Source organism: Gordionus sp. m RMFG-2023, chromosome 3 (assembly GCF_954871325.1).
Source record: "Gordionus sp. m RMFG-2023 chromosome 3, tfGorSpeb1-WG-v2, whole genome shotgun sequence".
NCBI lineage: Eukaryota > Metazoa > Nematomorpha > Gordioida > Chordodea > Parachordodidae > Gordionus > Gordionus sp. m RMFG-2023.
In genome coordinates this window covers 42,288,027-42,310,890 of record NC_088777.1, presented here as the reverse complement: position 1 = coordinate 42,310,890, position 22,864 = coordinate 42,288,027, and the positions used below count along the sequence as shown (strand labels likewise).

The 22,864-nt window shown below is 25.9% G+C and overlaps 2 protein-coding genes across 7 annotated transcripts; one reads left to right on the top strand and one right to left on the bottom strand.

The window, feature by feature from the left end:
* Positions 1-330: 330 nt before the first annotated feature.
* LOC135926075 (uncharacterized) lies at positions 331-5,944 on the top strand. Of its 3 annotated transcripts, none has more exons than XM_065461745.1 (12): positions 331-467; positions 507-698; positions 741-985; positions 1,030-1,182; positions 1,234-1,381; positions 1,428-1,507; positions 3,194-3,254; positions 3,453-3,947; positions 4,142-4,259; positions 4,816-4,994; positions 5,043-5,615; positions 5,732-5,944. In XM_065461745.1, the coding sequence occupies exons 1-12, from the start codon at positions 404-406 to the stop codon at positions 5,806-5,808; spliced, it is 2,385 nt and encodes a 794-aa protein (XP_065317817.1). In that variant the 5' UTR covers positions 331-403; the 3' UTR covers positions 5,809-5,944. The 3 variants fall into 3 exon arrangements, with proteins under 3 accessions (XP_065317817.1, XP_065317815.1, XP_065317816.1); XM_065461743.1 differs by having other exon boundaries at positions 3,194-3,299; XM_065461744.1 differs by having other exon boundaries at positions 389-467; positions 516-698; positions 3,194-3,299.
* On the bottom strand, positions 5,905-18,992 carry LOC135926076 (sphingosine-1-phosphate lyase 1-like). 4 transcript variants are annotated; one of them, XR_010571779.1, is made up of 17 exons: positions 18,877-18,992; positions 18,655-18,836; positions 18,571-18,610; positions 18,447-18,529; positions 18,279-18,407; positions 18,142-18,233; positions 12,960-12,996; positions 11,568-11,675; positions 11,293-11,355; positions 8,905-9,060; positions 8,528-8,648; positions 8,344-8,461; positions 8,095-8,256; positions 7,837-7,966; positions 7,732-7,791; positions 7,617-7,682; positions 5,905-6,141 (listed from the first exon to the last, which is right to left on the bottom strand). XR_010571779.1 is itself a non-coding variant. In XM_065461746.1 (15 exons), the coding sequence occupies exons 1-15, from the start codon at positions 18,971-18,973 to the stop codon at positions 6,034-6,036; spliced, it is 1,626 nt and encodes a 541-aa protein (XP_065317818.1). In that variant the 5' UTR covers positions 18,974-18,992; the 3' UTR covers positions 5,905-6,033. The 4 variants fall into 4 exon arrangements, 3 of the variants coding, with proteins under 3 accessions (XP_065317818.1, XP_065317820.1, XP_065317819.1); XM_065461746.1 differs by lacking the exons at positions 7,617-7,682; positions 7,732-7,791; XM_065461748.1 differs by lacking the exons at positions 7,617-7,682; positions 7,732-7,791 and having other exon boundaries at positions 8,971-9,060.
* Positions 18,993-22,864: the final 3,872 nt, after the last annotated feature.

Below are 22,864 nucleotides of genomic sequence, written 5' to 3'. Positions count from 1 at the left end.
GGCTAAATCGCGATCGTAATCTCACCGGTAAATTCAAGGTTATACATAGTAATGATAGTAACAAAAAGCTAAATATTATGTGTATATTATAAAAAAGCTATCAGTAATAAAATTTAAAATGTTAATTCTCACAGACTTAAATGTGTTTAAAATAATAAAAAATATGTTATTTTTTGTCAATATAAAAAATAATATAAAAATGCATATTAATTATATATAACATCTATTTTGTAGTTATGCTACTGAAAAACTAATAAATCGAAAATTGATCGTTAACCATTCTAGAATCATACGATTTAGAATGAATTTAGCAGCAATCCATGTCATTTAATTTTATGGCAGAGTAAATTAAAAGCCGCCATAAATAAGCCAACAATTCACTTATTTAAGGACTTTAATAGTAATGTCTCAATATGTTCCAACTTTTAAGGATATCAACAACAATTCTAATATTCCACTGGAAAATGGTAAATATATTTTCTATAAAAAAATAATATAGAATATAGCGGCTAAAGATTTACCTGTAAAATTAGTGAATGGAAAAAATAACTCACATGATAAATTAACTTTTGATGAAAAAATTGAAGATCATAACTTAAAGGAAGATGATTTACAATCGTTCACATCAGACAATTCTAATAGCACAAATGAATCAAATTCAATTAGTGATTCTGATTCTGAACTCTTAGCATCACCTGGTAAGTTTTTATAATATAATATTTATATTTAATATATTTCAGAACCACTTTTGTGGCTAAAACAACAAATGAAGGCTAATAATAGTCCACAAAAAATCTTAGAAATATTATTGCCAAATAAATCCTTTTCTGCCTTAAATAATTATGAAAGCTGGGATATGATTCTTCAAATCCTAACACAACCTTCAATGTTTAAAAGGTCTAAACTGTCTTCTATCAATACAATTGATGATTTTGTCAATATAATTGATAAATCTAGTAATATACTTGTTTTAACTGGTGCAGGGGTATGAATAGTAAATATATTATTTATTCTTTATAAACATACTAGGTATCTGTTTCATGTGGAATACCTGATTTTAGATCAAAAGATGGCTTATATGCACGTTTAGCTAAAGATTTTCCAAATTTGCCTGATGCCCAAGCTATGTTTGACATAAATTATTTTAAATATGATCCAAGACCATTTTTTAAATTTGCCAAGGTATAATATTATATTTACCTAATTGCTTAATTTCGTTTATAACTAAAATAGGAAATATATCCTGGCAAATTTAAACCATCATTAAGTCATCAATTTATTAAATATCTTGAGAAAAATAGTAAATTATTGAGAAATTATACTCAAAATATTGATACCTTGGAAAAAGAGGCCAACATTTTAAAGTCTATAGAATGTCATGGTAAAATTATTAATCAAAGCTAATCTATTAAAAAAATATATATTAGGTTCATTTGCAACAGCATCTTGCACAAAATGTAAATACCAGGTTAATGCGATGGTTATCAAAGAAGATATATACAATCAAGTACTGAATTATAAAAAAATTTCACACAAACTCTGGTCCCATAAATATTCTGATTTGGTTCCCATTTTAAAATAACTTTAATCTAGATCATCAAACCTACATTTTTAGGTTCACAGAATTGTATAAAATTTTGATCAAAGCGAGTTTCAGGTAGAGTCCTGCATGAACTTATCCAACTGAACTCATGTTAGTCATACAATCTTTTGAACTTGATCAGATGATGTCATTATTTTTAATTTGCACCAGAACGCTGACTTTGACTATATTTTAAATTATTTTGTTTTTATGGATATATTATTTATAATATTAAAAGTAAAATATTTTTTCCTGCAGCACTTATAATTTTTCCACATTCAATTTATTAAACTTCTTAAAAAGTCAAATAAAAAAAATTGATTGAAATCAGGCTTATTTTTTCAAGTCAGGCTTAATCACAAACTTTTTTTTTATATAAATGATCCAATTCAATTTTTTTAAAAAATTGAAAAATAGATCTGATATGTAGCATTGTTAAATGGTTTGATTTGAGCTGTAAAATCTAAAGAAAATATTACAAGTTTTTAAAAATCAGCTCAAATTGAGTTGTTCAAAACTACAGATATGAGACTTTATTTAAGACATTTTCAGAGATTTTAATTGAAAATGACTTAAAATTTTTAAATCTAAATTGAGATTCAAAAAAATGCTAACTGAACAAACTTTGATCTAATCATAAAAAATTAGCATTATATTATTATTTAATTTTAAGGAAAAAAAAATTTCAATAACTTTAGGTGTACCGATATTTTTTATAGGATCGGGTCGATATTTCACCCATTTTAAAATATCGGTTATCGGCAAATATTATTAAATTTTCCGATTCAATAAAAAATCTCGCTTTTAACAAAAATAAAATATTATAAAATCAAAAAAGATCTAAAATCCATTTATTTTTATAAATAAAATCGAAATTCATTTTTATGTTTAATTTTTTAATAATAATTAATTAATAAATATTCTGCCATATTGCACATTATAAAAGTGTGCGATAATCTATTCAGAATCTTTAGTGAAATTGGCAGTCCCCATCTCCACAGACTGATCTCTGATAAATTGGAAATTTTGGTATTTCTAAAAAGAAATCTTCGATATATTAACTTAGATATTTATTTAAATATTTATTTTAAATTTCATAATATATTTGTTTATTATTTATTATGTAAATAGATTAATTTTATTACTTATTATATAAATAAGTGATTTATCAATAAAAATTTTTTATATACAATTAGAATTGTAATTGAATTGATTATAATATGTTTAAATGACATATGTTATGGTATAGTTAAATTATAGATGTTATACTAATAAAAAGTTTATTAAAAATTAAAACCATTGGTATCTTTACAGAATACAAAATTAATGATATCGGATCGGTAATCGGCTGATATCAATTTAATATCGGGAATATCGGATCGGCCTTTTAGAAGTGGTATCGGTACACCCCTTATTTTCTTCTAAAATAAGAATATGAAAACAAAATAAATTTTAACTGCGGTTTGATTTTTATATGGATAAAAAAAAAGATCACCTCAACCAACAAAGCTTGGACAGGTTCATGCTAGAATCTAAAAAAATTAATTTATGTTACATTGATGTTATTTACAGAGATTATATTTTTATGATTAATTATATATCTTCCTTAAGGTTGTTCCATTATGCCCCAAATGTCACAAAGCTTCAGAGAAAATTGAGAATGAAGATTCACGTAATAGAAATAATTTAGCTTCTACATCATTAGTCAATGGAAAATGTATAGTTTTTATAACTGATGTTAATTTACAGAACTACATGCCATTATTTATTTTTATTTTTTACTCAATCAATATTTCTGTGAAATCTGCATTTTTATATTTGTTTAAAATAATTAATATTTTTTTTCAATTCCCTCATCCAACTACTTAAGCTCTGTCAACTACTGCCGATACACTAATCCAAACCTCTTATACAATAACAAACAATTTCAATCATAAGAATAATAAACTTTTACTCAAAGACTATCATAAAGATATGTCACTCTCTGAAGAGAATGACGACAATAAACAAGGCTCTGACACAGATTCCCAAAATTCTTCAATTTCCTCCTCCAACCCTTATTTTTTTGATTTTGCTTTCCAAAAATCCAGATTCACCCTCGACAATCCTAATAATCGTAATGGCAAAGTTGAGTTGGAAGGAAACTCATTGAATATTAATGCAGCAATGGAAAATTTTAAATACACATCAACCGATTCCAAAAGTTTTCACAAGTTTAAGTCAGTTATGAAACCCGATATCGTATTCTTTGGAGAAGGGCTTAGTGAGAAATTTCACTTAGCATTGGAAAATGATAAAGAACTTTGTGATCTTTTGATCGTTATGGGGAGTTCAATGAAAGTGCGACCCGTTTCACTCATCCCTAGTTAGTTATTTAATTTATGAAATTTTTTTTATCTAATTTCAATCAAAAAGATTTCAATTTTGGAAGAATTTCAAAATTTTCGTAAAATAATATAAAAATAAGAAAAATTATATTTTTGATGACATTCCACCAATATACTCAGGGTGGTTTTAATATATTAATTTTTTTATCAATACATTTATAATTGAATTAAGATACCATATCTCCCGATGTACCACAGATACTGGTCAACAAGGAGCCCCTTCCTCATCTCAACTTTGATATTGAGTTCCTAGGCGATTGTGATACAATCATATCGGAACTTTTAAAAAGGTATATATATATATATTCCATTTAAAACATATTTTGGCAATTATTATTTTATTATAAACGGTCATTTAATAGTAATCCTCGTTCTCCTGATTTTAATTTTGGTGTCTAGCCTTCTTTTAAACTCCATTTTAACTAAAATAGAATTTATAAATGCTGGTCTCTTTAATTAAAAGTGTCAAGTTACGTCTTTTTATGACTATCTGCTCTCACAAAAAGTTTCACTAGACTGGCCAGACAAGACATTTCTTAGATAGGGTATGAAAATAATAATTAGGTAATATGCAGGGTTCTAGTATAATTGGCAATGTAATAAGAACAGTTTTAAATAAACATTTTATAATAGTTACATATGGCCAAAATAGGCCCTTCTAGAAATGTGTATCAACCTACTAAGCTTAGCTGCTATTTGATTTATTTATTAGTTCTTCAGGGTTGAGTTAAATTTTCGAAAAACCCTGAGACTGAGATTTCTTGGCTAAAAATAGAGCTATTACCCAAATATATATCTCGTCCGAAAATATAATGTGAATTTATCCACTTTCTTAATTATTTAAAGGATTTATCAGAAAAACATTGACCTCAAAAGAAGCAATAAAATTAATAACTCAGGAAAGGGTGAATTAAATACACAAGAGGAATGCTCTAAAACATCAACTGATCTCAAAGAAATGGAAAGTAACAAGATTAAAAGGGATATCGAGGATTCAGCCGATATTTATATCAATACTAAAAAAGGTTTAATTATATATTTTTACAGAAAATTTTACAATTTAATTTGATTAGGTAAATTCGCTACTCAATTCGATTCCATTAATAAGATCAATTTGAAGGGCCCTCTTAGGACAGAAATTTACGCTCTTGATCACATCTTGGATGCGATCAGTGCTAAGAATTCTTCTACATACAGACATATCAATAAGACCTTTATAGGAAGTGCCAAAGTTCCCTTGGAAGATATTTTATTGTGGGACCAATCATGCGAGCTGTATTGGCAACATAGGACCGAATCATTAAACCAAGAAGTTACATACGATCTGGAAGATCAAATTCTAAATTTATCACAATCGTTAATATTGGTAAAACTGGTTGCTTTAACCTCAGAACAAACAGAAAAGATATCACGATCGACAGGATCTATCGAGCTTTTAGAAATTTCGCCTATTTTGTTATACCATATTGATAAAAGCAGCTCAATCCATCGAAGTTTGGAAGAAAAAAAATATGCCTTAGTAAATGCCATAATACCTGTTCATGATATTTCCTCAAGGGAATCAAATGACCAACCTAATTTTAAAGACGATTTAAAACATAAACGTGTTATAATGGATAGTAACTCGGTAGTGTCAGGATTACCAGGTTTATTATAATACAAAAATTTATTTTACAATATAAGAAAGGTAACCTAGTTTATATAATAAACTACCATATTTTTTTATTATATTTATATTTGATTTTTTTTCTACATACAATAGATAATACGTTTTTGTTTATCCCACCAAATCGATACATATTTCCAGATGCTGAAATCAAGTGTAAGGTGGTGAAATAAACGAGTCCATTTATATAACACTACTTTTCTAATATTTAATTTATAAAACTTAGAGTACTACTTTGTATTTTTTTGTTTTCGTATAATTTATTTTTTTAATATTAATTTTCTTGTATAAAAACTTATACCATAATTTTATTTATTAAAAAATATATTTATAACAACAAATTTATATTTATTTATTTAAAATTATTATAATTAATAAAAAAGTTCGTTTTTATAGAATTATAATTCTCTAGGGTGACTATAATATCCATCCAAGTACCCGTTGATTAGGACATCCTGCAAAGGTGTTTGGTCTGATATGCTTTGAGCGAAACAATACAATGCACCCTGATTATTTTTATAAAATTGATAGAATATTACAATATTGTTGTTATATTAGTGCTCCAATTTTTTTTTTTATCCATAGTGGCGCCCTACTTTTTTTTGAAAAACAGGTTTACAACTACTTTGCTGCATTTAAATTAAATTGTAAATGGTAAAATTTTCAGGCCTGGCTCGGTAAAAATTTAGTCCTTGCTCAGTGCTCAGTTTCAATTTTACTAAGATATTTGTAGTTGAACACCTAAACTATTTATATTATTGGGGAGCGGTTAAATTAAAAAACATTACACTTTATGGATTACATTTTTATCAAATATCAGAATTCATCAATAAGTTTAATACATTACAAAATATAATCTGCCAATAATAATTTGACCTTGTTTTGAGATTACATTTTAAAAAAACTTAATAATAATTTGTCATCATTAAAATTAATAAATATTATTTAACAAAATTAGGTTTTTTTATATTCTCTTCTCTGTATTAAGCGGGTTGGGCATTTACGTTTTGCTTGGTCTAGCCCAATAATTTTTTTTCCCGACTCAGCAAAAATTATTTTCCATATGCTGAGTATAACAGACTACTGATTATGAATGCACCGATCATTTTGTTGGATCACGATTATTTTCAATTTTTATCAGATAAAATGGACCTTAATTTAAAAAGCATTGATAAAATGATAATAGAACATTCTTATATAATTGAAGTTAAATAATTAAAAATATATTAAAAAACTAATAAAATACATAATTTATTTTTATAAGGATATTTATGATTTTAAAACTGAAATAAATAAAAAAATTAAATTAACAATTTATATTAATTATGACTAGACTAGATGGGATACTACTTTCTAAAAGATAGAAAGACTTTGTATAAGGAACAAAATTGGATTACACAATCATATCAGATCACCAAAAAGTGGTATCGATACAACCCAAAATTATTTACAAATACATACATTATTTTATAATTAAATTTAAAGTTATAATTAATATTAAAATTTAATTTTATTATGATAACCATAATATTTAATAAAATTAGGTATATCCATCCAAATTTTGAACTCGCTATATATTAATCTTCCTGGAGCTAATAATTAAATTTATTGGAAGTTTAAATAATTTGATTCCTAAGAACATATTGATGCTTTCTTTGAAAAAATATGCTAATATGAAAGAAAATCAACTATCTGTTACTTTTGCATCAAAAAATAATACCATAAAATTTTTAACAACTTTCCCTATTTTCAAAACGAGTGGTTGTTTAGCTAAACCAAACTTATATTTAGTGGTCGCTGCTCAAGATTGGTGGTAAAAATATAGAAATGATTTTGTTACTAAAATGTAATAATTTTATACAAACCGCTATTCATAAATTAATATATGTCAAATGCTTTACCAATTTTTTCAATAAAGTAGCGTAAAATAGCCAAAAGATAATTATAAATATATTAGCTAAAATGAGTGGTAGCTTGTTACTTTTAAAAGTAGTGTTTAACAACAATGCAAATTTCAAAATCTCCCAATATTTGAATAAATCTTTAGCTATATTAAACAGTATATTTCCTTTAAAATTAAATGGTGTATGTATAACCTTTTTAGTCGCTGTCTTTTTCGGAGATTAAAAAAATGCAATTTTTTTGTGTAACCTTACCTCAGAAAAGGACTGTAACTAAATAAATCTACATATTTGTAATACTATATTTTTTGATTGCTCCTTTGGTGATTTAGATCGATTTTTTAATATTTCATCGCATCCTTTTAAATCATTCAAAAATTCGTCAATGACTCCAGGTTGGGTGTGAACGTGTGTTAGGCACAAGTGAATTCTATTATATATAAAATATATGTAAATAAAGGATTATAATAATTGAGTATTTAGATGTGATGGGATACTTAACAAGTTTACTATATTATTTTTTGCTATTTGTTTAAATAAGTTTTATAATTTTATTACCCATGAGGATTTTGTAAATAATTGAGATTCCATCCTTTCAAACTCATTTCTTGTCCCATATCATATACATCATAAATACCCTTATCATTTCCTAACGCGATCACATTCAATTTTGGATCTCCTAAAATCTTGAGATCCAGGCTACCTTTTAGTTCTTTAATTCTTAATTGTTTTTATGAAATATAAATTTTTTTCTATTTATATAAATTTTAAAGATATTGGTAATATAGACATTAAAAACTTAATAACTTATTCATAAGGTATCTCATTGATTCGATAATTTTCCTGGTAGATTCAATATAACCATTTTGACCATAATACAACAATGTAGCCCAGGTTAAGGCAATATTCAATCCAGATCTTGAACCTGATATATTAAGATGTTTGTTGAATAATATTTATTTTTGTATAAGTAAGAAATTTATAAAAATACCCGAAAGTGTTTGCGATGGGTACATACCACCCATCCATTCTGTGGCCACAAAATACTGAGAATGCAAATACTTTTTCTCGTTGTACAAAATGACAGAACTCCCCTTGGGTGCGAATCCATACTATAGAAAGAACACATAATAATGCACAATAATTATTAATATCTTTTAAATAAAATATAAGGATTGTAACCATTTCTAATCATTATAATATCAAATATTCATAAAATAAAATGATTTAAAAATTCGGTACATGCCTATGAAGGGGTAAACTTTAGTATAAATAATTTTTTTTAGCAGTAATTGATAAGGAACAAGTGAGGCCTGCCATTAAAAATCAACGTCAAAAGTCAACTTATATTTAATTACTTTAAATGACCTTATGAGTATCTAATGATACGCTGGTGACCCCTGTAAGTTTGAATAATTTTTCTTCAGGAATTACATCATGAAATCCTGCTCGGAATAAGAACGGCACTAAAAATCCCCCTAAACAAGCATCAACATGTACTGGAATATCATGTTCAAGTCCTACCTATATTATTTTTGTTGTAATTGTTAAACCAAATTACAAAGCCGAAGGATATTCAAATCTACTCAAGAAAAAAGAATTAAATTTCGAATGAATGATTTAAAGAAAGAGGAATAAAAAAGAATGATTATTCAAATTGAAGTTCAAGATTTTTTCAGTTTGTTTGTAAAACATTATGTAAATGAAATATAGAAAAGTATATATATATTCGAGGATATTTGTATAAACAGAGATCATGATTTTACGAACTTAATTATAATTTTTAATTTTAATTTTTGATTATTTTAATTTTTTTTAATTAATTTAGTTTGATTATATTTTTAACTTATTATTTAATAAAGAGTTAGTATCATGTTATTTTAACCTTTCTTTATTTGACAACGATTTTAATCTCTCAATGCTTTCAAAACTCTCAAAATGTTACAATGATGTTGGAGAGTGGAGGCGACAGGGCAATTTCAACAATTCAGTCTAATTAACTCTCCCACTAGCCTCAGCAATATAAATATCAATACCATATTGATACAGAGGTGCCTTACAGCGATTGATCCAGGCTTTAGAAGATCAAAAGTCAGTCTAATTAACTCTGAAAAGAGATTCTAAATAAAGGGGGAAGGGGATGTATGAGATGACTATCGACACTAAGACAAAGAATGAGAGCAATAAAACAATGGTATCAATATTAATGGTCGTATTTCGGAGAATTAGTCGTTTAGCTAAAAAGAATGCGTCACAAGAGATCGTTATACGTACAAGTGATCGATGTAGCTAAAACAATTTCGTTATAAATTTTTATTAAAGATATACGGTTGACGGTTATTTAAGTTGATAATATTTAGCAAAATATCAGGATGTTGATTAACCAAAAAATCTTCATAAAGAGAAACGGCTTTTCGTCATTAGAAAATATATGCCGCAATCGAGCTCAATTAGAGATCGGATTTTATCAAAAGATACAAGAAATCATTATCGTATAAGAGATCTTAAGGCAAAGTGGATATATTGACAAGAAACCAGGATGCTATCGTTAATCGTTGACAAATTATAGCAAATTGCTTATCAAAAATTTAGTATAAGATAAAAAATCGAACAAGAAGTCGTGGAAACCATCGTTAGTGGTTTACCGTCATTAGTTACTAGAAACCGTTAGAAACAAGCAAAGACTAGGATAATGTGGGAGTAAAACGAGATATAATTAAAGGAGCTAGAAGAATGTATCGGGAACCATGCCTTACTCGCAGAATGGTGGGACTAATCTAAGTGGAAGGGTGTTGTAATTGTTAAACCAAATTACAAAGCCGAAGGATATTCAAATCTACTCAAGAAAAAAGTATTAAATTTCGAATGCAAATGATTTAAAGAAAGAGGAATAAAAAAGAATGATTATTCAAATTAAAGTTCAAGATTTTTTCAGTTTGTTTGTAAAACATTATGTAAATGAAATATAGAAAAGTATATATATATTCGAGGATATTTGTATAAACAGAGATCATGATTTTACGAACTTAATTATAATTTTTAATTTTAATTTTTGATTATTTTAATTTTTTTTAATTAATTTAGTTTGATTATATTTTTAACTTATTATTTAATAAAGAGTTAGTATCATGTTATTTTAACCTTTCTTTATTTGACAACGATTTTAATCTCTCAATGCTTTCAAAATTTCAAAATGTTACAATTTTTTGTTGAAAAATCTTAGGTAGTTTTGAATATTTTTTTTAATATTATGGAAACTTATAGAGTAAAAACAAATCAAATATAAATGAATAAAATAATTAAAAATTGGAGATAAAATTTTATATCTATTTTAAATGATGATATTTAAATTCGCAAGATTTCTATTTACTATTACCATACGTTCTTTCTTAATAAAAACAATGAAATAAACAAATAAAAATATTTAAAAAAATTGGGTAAGTTTCCTTTATATTAGTTTATTAATATTAAAAAAATGTTAAAAAACAATTAAACATTTATATTTTATAACCTTCTTACTTTTTTATATGAGTAACAATGACATATAGTAATAAAAATCGGAATGGGTTAAATTTTTAAAAAATATCAGCCGACCCGATATTTTTTCTAAAAGTTCAATATCGGAACAATCCCTATGATTATTTATTATAATAGGTATTGGCCACTGGTATCATTTAAAACTGAATATAGGCCCAGTAAATATTTGAAAAAAAATTTTCAGATCCTTTAATATTTATTATCTATTCATTTATTAACTTCGCTTATTATCTCGATTGGATCGACGATACCGTGAGGGTATGATGGAGCTGAAACGACAATCTATAAAATTAAAATATAAATATCTTTACACACTATTATAATTATTATATAACTTAGCCCCTTTGTCGTATTTAGCCTAAAGCCTTTTTTTAAAAGCTTTCAATTTATATTTTAAATTACTCACTTTTAAAAAACTTTCTTAATTTATATTATAAAATTATATTCCTCACTTTTAAATAGATATTTATTTTATGAGTGATTAAATGTTATACAGCTATAGTATTGCCGTTAATTGCTTGCCTAACATGAGCAGGATCTAGCCTAAACGTTTCCTTGTTTGTAGGAATTATTTTACATTGAATATTGAAATAAGAGCCAGCCTAAATTAAGACATAACAGAATTAAATTATATAGTATATGAAAATATAAAGCAATTTTTAAAAAATATGATTGAACTAGAAGTCATAAGAATAATTACATATGATGAGTTATCTATCAGTCTTCGCTGATAAATATAAAAATTAGTAATTTTTTTAAATTTATTCCCAATTGTAGAGAATTTAGTCGTTAACCTGAGTCATTTTAAATTTAAATAAAAAATCTATGGAAAAACTTATATAAATTACATTCTAATGCTCTAGTGAAAAATTGTCTAAAATTCATAGGATAAGTAATCCAAACATGATGAAATAAATTTCCGGTAAAATCAGATTTTTAAATTTTAAAAAAAGGCGCTCAGAAAATAATTTAAATTTGAAGAAAAATAATATTGCCGCTAACATATATTTAAAAAAGAAATCAGAGCGCAAACCTCCCTTGATATGATTGAGTTTTTTGAGAGTAAGGTTAAACATAATCAACAGATCAAACTTAAAATGATGACCGAAAGAAATTAATTAATTTATAGAATTAATAATTTTTCATTGAAAATGTTTTTAAAAAAATTCAAAAAAAATTGAGTCAAAATTACATTCACAATATTTTTGTGAAGTAAAAATTAACTCTTAAAATGAGACAAAATATTGATAACGTAAATTTTAATAGAACTCTGGAACTCAGAAAATTAGCTGAACACTATATTTCTTATTGATATACGCGTATTTAACTTTATTTATAGAAATAACATTCTACAAATAAAATTAGAAGTAGCACCATGCTTTTTGCAAAATTTTTAAAATGTATCCATTTATTTCACAAGGATATTATATTTAAAATTTTAAAAGGCTCATCCCAGCCCGAATGTTTTCAAAAAATATTAGGCCCATAGGCTGGGCCCAGATTTTCTCTAGGGGCTATTTATGATGCTTTTAAGTTATAAGTAATTCTGTAAATTATAAAACTTCGGGCAAAGATCCGTTAAAATCTGGCCTGGCCGGACAACCCATGTAAATAATATTCCGGGTGAGACTGGCCCGGAATTTTTTTTTAAATCTTGAATAATGCAAGCTTATAATTTTCCTTCAAAAATTATTAGGAGCCGGACCGGGTTAAAAAAAATGAAGTCTTAACGTGAAGCTTTATTTTTCGGGCCTGTTATATAAAAAAAAATTAAAATTCTAGATGAGCCGGTTCAGGCCGTGATTGTCTCTAATTTTAGAGGCCTTATTTCCAAACGCGAGAATTAATAATAATCATATATATATATTTGAGTGACGGGTGTATACTTTTAAAAAAGCGGCATGTGCGGAATCTGCTATTATACTGTATATTAATTTTTTTTTAAATAAAATGCAAATATAAATGATGATATGATTTAATTTCTTCTTATATGATTTAATTTCTTCTTATATGATTTAATTTCTTCTTATATGTTTGTTTTTTCTAACTAAGAATTAATTTTACATAAGAAAAAATGATCAATATTAACTCCAACTCCCCTGAAGACATAATTTTTTTTTTTTTTTTTTTTTTTGGGGGGGGGGGGGGTATCTAAAAAATAAAGAACGCTGCTGAAGACTTTCACCATTATCAGCATATTCATACCATTACCCCATCTAGTCTTTTTTGTTATAATTTCATATACGTATTCTGATTAATAAGGTGTCAGGTTGTTTAGTATCACTCAGAACCATTAGTTGATTCTTCGCATAAGCGTAGCCAGGATTGCTGGGGGGGGGCACTATTAGTTTAGGAGGTTTTTCCTCCAGAAATTTTATAGATCTTTAAGATCATCTATTGCAGGCATTTTGTTGTGTTACATTTTTTTTTACATTTTTAGAATAAAATCCTTTCCTAAAATTCGGAATTAACTTTTCTATACCTTTCTTCCAAATTATCGTATAGACTGATATATTTATTGTATCATTTTTGTAGGACAGGGGATGGGTGGGGGGGGCGGGGGGTGGAGATTTTTACTAGCTTAAAATGATATTTACAAGAATAGAATAATTTTTGAAGGGGAAGAGGGTATTTCCCATTGTCTCCCCCCATCCTCGCAATGCTTTTGATTCTTCGAATCAAAATATTAAGTCTTGAGATTTTTTAAATGTATTAAAGATTTTTATATTTTTCTAAAAGAATAATGAATTTGCACAAGATTTTACCTTTTTTGGCCGTTTTTTAAATTCTTGAACTAATCTTTGAGTAAAAAAAATTATAAGATATTTTAAAAATAAGATATATTCATACAAAAAAAAAGTTTTCTTAAAAAAAATAAAATAAATTTTGGTTGTGGTTTATTTATAACTTGCGTATAATAGTGCGCACAAATCGAACGTTTCAACGCAGTGTTTCAAAACGTAAATAAAGAAACGTAAATTGAACCGTTAATTTTTATTTTTTCAATATGAAAATCAAAAATAAATGCTGTCTAATTTAAACGAATGCGTTTAAAATGCATCATTTGCGTTTTGAAACGCTGCGTTGAAACGTTCAATTTGTACGCACTATAAGAAGTGTTTTTATCATTTTATTTTAAATTTTGAATGCTCGTTTCAGTATAATTTTGTCATAGTTAACTAGACAGGGATAGAAAATTTAGTCCACTATATCAAATATTCGTATATAATCCAATTTATGAATATATTTTGACCATTTATAAAAGATCAACTAATTTAGTAGATTGTGGGTCTTAATATACAATACCTATAAAACCCCTGAGATTTGATACCTAACTTAGCTCCTTTTTTTCAGAAATGAATTTAATAAATTTTTAAGAAGAGAGTTCGAAAAAATAAAAATAAATTAGGGGACTTTTAACCAGTATAGTGGACAGAATATGTGAAAAAAATATTAGCAACAAATTTTTAGTTAACCTTATGATTAAAAAATGATGAAGTGAGCCAAGCTTTTGAAACACTAATAGTGAGAAAACTATTAACTAAGGTAGTGCTTAATTAGAACATTTTATTGCTTTAATTAATGGTAGATGATTTAAAGAAGGGTTATTATTGAAATAAGAAAAATTGCTAAAATTGGCACCATGCCATAATATAATAAACATGTTCTAAATATCTATTTTGTGTTAATATTTAGCAGAGACCTGCAAGCCCGTTCCTAAGCCCGGATTTAGAGCGGGGTATATTTTAAAACCAAATATTTGAAATCGCCATTATTAAAATATATCAAAAATAAATAAAAAATCCTGGCTGGCCTTAACAATTTTTTTTAAAAAATCCGGCCCGGGCCGTGCAGTGCCTTACTTATTAATTCTTCAATAAAATTTTCCAACCACAAAAAAAATTAACCGAATTATAAGCCAAATAGAAACTATGATATCACACTCTCAGCATGAAGTCAGCCAAACTTCTGGAGGCATGAAATCTTACACTTTTGCCAATAATCGATGTGTATTAAGTATATTTCAGTGCTTCGGTTGATTTTAAAAAAATGCACTGTTGATAAAATAAAAAAAATTGTCAAGATTGGCATCATGCTAGAATTAAAATGAATGAAACATTGAATATCTGGGTTCGCCAATATACAATGTCCTAGTAATTAGTAATTTCTCAATAAGTTGTTTCAATAAATAAGCAAAAACCAGTTATAAGCGAAATATATTTTAAAAAACGGCTCGCCTTAGGCTGAATGTTAAATATCGAATTTTAAATTGCGATTCAAAAATCAATTACGTCTATATATATTTACGGTTTCCATTTCACCCCGATTCAAAATATTCTCAATCTTATTATTTTACAATCTTTTTATAGATATTATATTTTCTTTTCAGTTTATTTAATTAAATAAAAAGGTTAAAAATATTAAATTTTTGAATAGGGTAATATCTTCAAAAATATAATATGAATACGAGTCTCATATTAAGACGCATTCCTAAGCAAGAAGTTTGCCAATCTTTTAAAAGCACTAATTCTAAGGCTTAGGCCAATAATGTAATACTTAACTCATATTTTTTAGTTTAATACTTAAATCAATATTTAAATTGGTATCAAGATTCAAGATAGAACGAAAACCTTTAAAGCACTAAACATTTATAATAAAAAACAAATTAAGTAAACATAACTATCATTATTATAAAAAAATGAACATTTCATTATATTTCACTCGATGTCTCTGGATGCAATTTTGAAACTTTTATAATTTAGTAGCGGTAGCATTAAAAAGAAGATAATCAAATAGACTAAAATGTTATACTAAAATAAGATGGATTGGTTACGGCGAAATCGAAAACATTTACAATATATCATTTTTTACCTCAAGTACTAAGTTTAAGTGATTGTTTAGTGAAGTTATACTAAATGCGCTTTTACATTTAAAAGTGGAAAAAAATGTCGATTCCATAAGAATTACAGAGTCTTCGGAAAGCGTTTTTTCAATTTTTATGAATATAATTTATAGCAAAATTTTTATACTAAACATGATTAAAAAATAAATATGCCGATGATGATATTTTTTAATTTGTAAATTTTTATGATTTTTTTCACGCATTTTTTTAAATAACAAAAAAAAATTGGAGATCATTTTATAGAAATATAAAGTTAAGATGTATCCATTTAAAAGAAATGAAAGTTAATGTGGGACAAAATCAAAACTCCTCTTTGTCTATGCCAGAGATTCAGGTCGAGTCGAGCAATTAGGTACCTCTGCAGGTCTCTCTGGTCTATGACAACTGAGTGAAAGAAAGAATATTTAAAAAAATACATAAAATAGTTAAAATTCATATTTATGATCACACCACATAAGAAATAAAATTTCTAATAGACGTTTTATTAACCATCGTAGATAATAAATTTAATCAATTTCTATATTTTTTTTCTAATTTACATTTATAGTATTTGTCTAATATCATAAAGTTTTATGTCTAGAGTAATTAAAAAATTTTTCACCTCTTCCATAGTAAATGACTCAAATATCACAGTTTATTGGATAGCATTAAAAATTAGTAGTTAGTGTATAATAGATATTGGGGAAGGTAGGTTGCCTATATAATTTTTCCCAGGAGGGGGAATATTTATTTGATTTGATAAGCCTGCTATTTTTAAAAAAAACTTTCCGTTCATCTTGTGTTCTGTTTGATATATTTTAATATCATTTGTAATGTCTTTATATGTTTCTTATAATAATTTTATTATATTAAATGGATGCAAACGGTTTATTTATATGATACATCGATATCCTAATTTAAAGAAATTTTACGCAATAAAATTAGGCCGAAATAATTTGCATTTGTTTTTTTCAAGCGCCCCAAATTTTTTTTTAATTTAAAAAATTATATGAATTGGCAATTGAGGTCTGCAATGAGCGAATAACTCGCCAGCCCTGTTTTAATTTTTTTAACTCTCTTCTTTAGGCTTAGCGAACCCTTGGAAAATTGTTTGTTTCACAAATATTATTTTAAGCTAATAAACCCCCTCCCTTCCCCATAAAAAAAAATAATATGTCACCAAAAATAATAATTTAAAAGAAAAATTAATTAGTAAAAGTTAATTTTTTTTAAAATAATAACTATAATTAAAAATTTCCAGGAAAAAAACATTTTATAAAAAAAATACCCCCCCCCCCCCTTATTTAAAAAAAATGTAACCTGGTCAAGGGTTTGCAATAAATGGATCTAATAGCCCTGAAATAAAATTGGGGAAAACCAGAAAAATCCTAGCTATGCCTATGTATCCACTCATGATTTCAACAAAAATTACACTCACCTCTCTGCCAATATATTTGAAAATTGGTTAAGCCCAATTGCCCAATCTCTAAAATTTATTTATTTGATTGGTTTGGTTCTTGATTTTCAAAATATAGGCTTTCCATTTTAAAAAATTTTCTTCATTTAATATTTTTTAACCAAATTAAAGTTTTGCAAAGCCATTTTTAAAAAAAAATTAGAACAAGAACCCTCTTTATCTCAGATTCAATACTCTTATCCCTATATCATGATCATTATTTAGCAGGTTTTCATTTTCATTTTTATAAATTAATAATTTGTTATTAGAGAAAATTTGGGGAAATATAGAGAATTTACTTATTTTTGATATTAAAATCATTGTTAATTTTATTTTGGATAAATCTTAGTATAACTCCTTTTCCTACTATAGCTTTAAAAGGTATATTTTAAATTGCTCATTAATTTATTTTATTTACATGCTTACATGGTGTTAAAAAATTTAAATATCATCGAGATTGTGCAAAATAAGATCAGATATGATAAAACAAATGGAAAAACATTTGAGTTCACCGATATAACAAAAAACAAAATATATAAAAAGATGACCAATATTTTTATAATAGGTATTATACTTATCATTGAGAGGAAAAGGAAGGTTACTTGTTAATAATATATAAAATAAATGGATAAGGAGTCTAAATGAATTATCAATGATTGTCAATAAAAATTGGGTTCAAAATAGTGTGGGAACCTTAATCTTTATCAAATTAGAATATAAATTTTCTTACATCTCTGGGTTTAAAATTCCTTTAGATTTCTTGGCATAATTTCGATAGGCTAAACATGCCAATAAAATGCTTTCAGTTCCACCAGTTGTTACCTAATTCAAGTATAAATAATTATTTTCAATTAATTTATAAATTACAGTCCCACATGAATTATCATCTCCTCCATATAAATTACAACACATTCTAACAATTTCTGATTCCATTTTCATTATACTTGGATAAACATCTGGATGAAGTGGGTTAGAATAAGCAAACATTTTGTATAACTTAATAAATTATGAACTCGTAAAGATAAAATTTAAAACTTCAGTTTGAATATCTATCAGATTGGAATCTACCTCATGATACAAACAACCAGATATTTTTCCATCATTTAAATATTTAACATCTAATTAAATCTAATATAATATAAAAATATATTATTTATACCAATATTTCTATACTCTTTCGATATTGCTAGAATACTTATCTTTGGGATATAAAAATGAATATAAAAAACTTTAAGAAACTAACTTTTTCCACCCCATTTTCAGGAATTTTGTTAATATATTTTACATTTTTAAAACACTGATGCAATTTTTTCCTAATATCTTGCTCTGTTTCACTCAAATTCTTTGAAACTCTATTATTTATAATTGGAGCCTTCAAAACAATATCATAGAGTTTCTTCTTAAAATGTGGAAACCATAAAATGCCTAATTGATATATAAGTCAGAAAATAATAATAAATATTACTTTGATAATATATATGTGATGTAAAATATATTATTAGTATTAAATAAATAGTCAACATGAGATGGGGTGTCTTCATAATATCTTCTAAATATTCCATGTGGTATTTCAGATTAAGATTAAACATCTGATTGAATGTAATCAAAAATTGGTCTCCTAAAATCTTTTCGATTTTTAAAGTTGAAAATATTAAAAATTATTTATCAAATTACAAAATCTTTTTTTTTATTAAAATTAAATAACAGTTTAAAAACATGTTTTTATCAAAATAAAATAGTTCAAAGTGATTCATTTTGACAAATGTATGATTTCTAAATATCGGATTGATTATATTTATTACACTAAAAAGGAATTTATGCTTCGTTTCTTCAGTGGCTTTCATATCTATTCTTTTTTTTTTAACATTTATAAAAATGTTGCCACAACGATGTATAAAATTTTTGGAATGATGTAAAAATATCTAAATGTTATTTCCTATATTATCATTCCGGCTAAATAATCACTGTGTACGATGCAGTATACTCCTCTTTAATATCAAATGATGGTCGATAAGAGGCCAGAGATCCAAACCGAAATTAAACCGCTAAAAAATTTTTAGTCTATCCTGAACCTAACCGCTAAAATACCTTTGAACCGGTTCGAGCCTCATCATTTTATTATTACTCGCATATTGCAAAAATTTTAATTAAATTCGAATTGCTTTATAAATTCTTATCAATCACATTTGATTGATAAAAGTCAGTCATTATTTTTATAAACTTTAGAATATTACCATTTCACATCATTTTTAAATATTTTAAGCTTATAAATTATAATGTCTAGAGAAAATTAAATCCAATATATAAATTATTTACATATTAGTATTATAAATGACACATCAAAAAATCAAAGAAATAAATGTAAGTTATTATCTCGAAAAATTGACTGTATTACTTCTCTAGACAGGTCCATTATTGGGAGTAAACTTTAGTATATTCAAAAAGCAAAAATTGTTCTGAGAACACTAGCAATTAAAGATATTTATGAACGGCTCACTGTAGAAAATTTAAAACTCCTTTTAATAAAAATATTAAATGATTATGAAATCAAAATGAAGAAACGTGAGGGATTTATCGAAATAAGTTTTTATTACAAATCAGAAATTTGTTATTGTTAAATTACATTGAACAAACAAATTACATTTTATGTTGTAATATTATTTATAAATTACATTTTTATTATAAATCAAAAATTTAATAATCTCATTTTAACAAAAGAAAAATGTTTTTTTTATACCTTTATCAAACGATCAACTAGATTAATTTTAAAGTTAAGAAACAATATAAGGATAAAATAAAAAGTTAATACAAACTAAAAATAATTCGAAAGGTATAAATAAAATCAAATTATTTAACACAAAACATCACAAATACACACTGTAACAACTTACAATGGGGCAAATCTTATTAAGATAGTAAAAATATTTATGGAGGATTATGATGAAGACAATAAAATGTCTGAAAATAATGATGAATAAATGCAAAATATAGATAATTTGAAAGATGTTTCTACTAGTTTCACAAATGTACTTGATGAATTAATAATACTCTTAATAATTCTCATATAATATTATAAATATAAGATGTGCTTCTCATAACTTACAACTTGTAGAAGATCATGTATTAAAAAATTGCTCAGTTTTTAATATTACACTGCGTGCAAGAAGCTAAGGACAAAATCGATATCAATCATACTAAAAAAATTTAATTTAAAGTGATTTATATTAAATTGTCACAGATTGTTATCTGAATGAATTAAATGATATGTGTTAGGAATTATCAGTATGTATCATAATCTTTATTTTACAGCTTTGGAATGGGAAGTAATTATAGGGTTGATAAATATCCTAAAACCAATTAAAGTAGTTACCAAGAACTTACAACTTGAGCAGCTAACCATAGGGAATTTTTATGGCATATGACTAAAAGCTAAATTAGAAATTTATATACTTCACCCTTTGCTGTTAAATAATAGATGCTATGAATTTTAAAAAGAGACAACTTTTAATCAAAACCTTTTGTCACGCCTATAGCTAGATTTAAGGTATTTTTTAAAAATATTATATTATATCTTATATAAATTTAATTAATAATTTTATTTACCTTAATTAATTATTTTATTTTACTTTATATATTTTGCTATCTATTTATAAAAAATAATAAGATCTCTTTAATGATATTTTTAATATATAGATATCAAGTGCTTCCGACTAAAAAAAGCCTAGGCTAGAGAGCCTATTATTTAAATATGCCATAACATGGAATTAAACTTTGTTATAAGAGTGGAGAATTCTAGTGAAGGTGAATCAATGAAAGTTAATGTATCTTCATTTAAAGAGGATTTAGTTGAAAGTTTTCCGTAAAAAAAAAAGATGATAATAAACAAAATCTGTTACAAAAATCGGAGAATATTGGAAATATCTTAGTTAATTTTTCTAAAGCCTAGGTTAAATAAAACTATGAATATTTTAGACTAATGGAGAAATCAGAGTAATCGATGCCCAGAATTATGTAAATTGTATGATTTCATACTGACGGTACAGGCTACCCAAGTCAGTGTGGAAAGATGTTTTTCAAAAATTAAATTTATACTATTTCCTTATAAAGACAATTTGAGTGAGGAGAATCTTGAAAATATATTAATTGTGTGGCTTAATAAAAAATTTTAAGTAAATAAAGTTAATATTGTTCATATTGAAATTGATCGTTGATATTTATTAGTATTATTTATAATTTAAATATTATTTTATAATTTGCAATGAATAAAATTGAAGGTTTTATGTGTTTTTTATTTTCATGATGATAAAAAAATATTCCTCCCTATACATAATTCGAATGTAGATTTGAATACAAAAATGTTCTAACCGGTTTTTAGTAGTTCGAACCTAACCGATATTTTTACTTTTTATGAACCGAACCTGAACCTTGAACCGTTATTTTTATCCGAACCGATATTTGTTTCGGTTTGGATCCCTGGAGAAGGCTGCTATATTATTCAAAAATATAATTGGAATAAATGAAAATCATATAGAATATTATTCCAGTATATAAATTCCTATTTTGGGCAATAAATTAAAAACATTAGAAATTATTCGAGTGTATAAATTAGTTATCTGAAATAGGATAATTCGTGGGGTTGAAGAATAGAATATATCTCTGAAATCTTTAAATATCGATATTAATCATTTAAAACTAAAAATCAGCCGCCTCCTACCTATGAAGTATAATATACTTAAGTTATTCGGTATGGAATTTTGCTTTGCCCTACTCTTCCTTTCTCAGCCTATGGACGTTTAAACAGTCCTCCGCAGTTGTGGGTACATTATATGCGTAGAAGGTTTCTTATTTTTAATTTTTCATCCAACTTAATTTAATTCAGTCAGATGGAAATGAGGAATATCAAGAGTTTTCTTGAACCTTCAAGAGTAGAGATCATAAGCGCTATAAATCATGTGTCATGTAATTCTAGATTTTTCTTAGCATATCAATACTTGCAAATTATATGGAAAATATGGTAAGGTAATATTATTGTGTAATCTGTCGTTGAACGCCCTTTCTTAAAGACTCAATGTACATAAGATTTTAAAATTAGCTTCTTAGGCAATGAATCATTGTTCTTAGGCTTCTTTTAACTTTTTATTGTTTGTTTCGACCTTTTGTCGTTACTGATCAGAAAACCTCAAAATTCAAATTATAAGCGTTTTTATTCTAAATTCAAATCTTACTTACCATGATTACAACTACAAATGAAGTTTTTGACAAGTAAAATTTATTTTACCTTTTAATATATTTATCAATTTATTTGTGAATAGGAGACCAGATACTACATCTAAAATTCCAATAATGCTAAATGCTAAATTTTCTTTATGTCCATCCCGAAAACCACTTATAAATATGAATGGTAATGCAACAACTGGTTTAAATTCTGTATTTTCCAATTTAAAATATGATGT

Bases quoted from the DNA above. Each gene is read 5' to 3' on its own strand.
- LOC135926075 (XM_065461743.1), top strand. From the start codon at position 404: ATGTCTCAATATGTTCCAACTTTTAAGGATATCAACAACAATTCTAAT. The intron at 1,382-1,427 runs GTAAAATTATTA...AATATATATTAG, and splicing joins AAAGTCTATAGAATGTCATG to GTTCATTTGCAACAGCATCT. The intron at 4,260-4,815 runs GTATATATATAT...AATTATTTAAAG, and splicing joins ATATCGGAACTTTTAAAAAG to GATTTATCAGAAAAACATTG.
- LOC135926076 (XM_065461746.1), bottom strand. From the start codon at position 18,973: ATGGAATATTTAGAAGATATTATGAAGACACCCCATCTCATGTTGACT. The intron at 18,234-18,278 runs GTAATTTATAAA...TACTTGAATTAG, and splicing joins ATGATAATTCATGTGGGACT to GTAACAACTGGTGGAACTGA. The intron at 8,257-8,343 runs GTTATTAAGTTT...AAAACAATTAAG, and splicing joins ATGAGATACCTTATGAATAA to AATTAAAGAACTAAAAGGTA.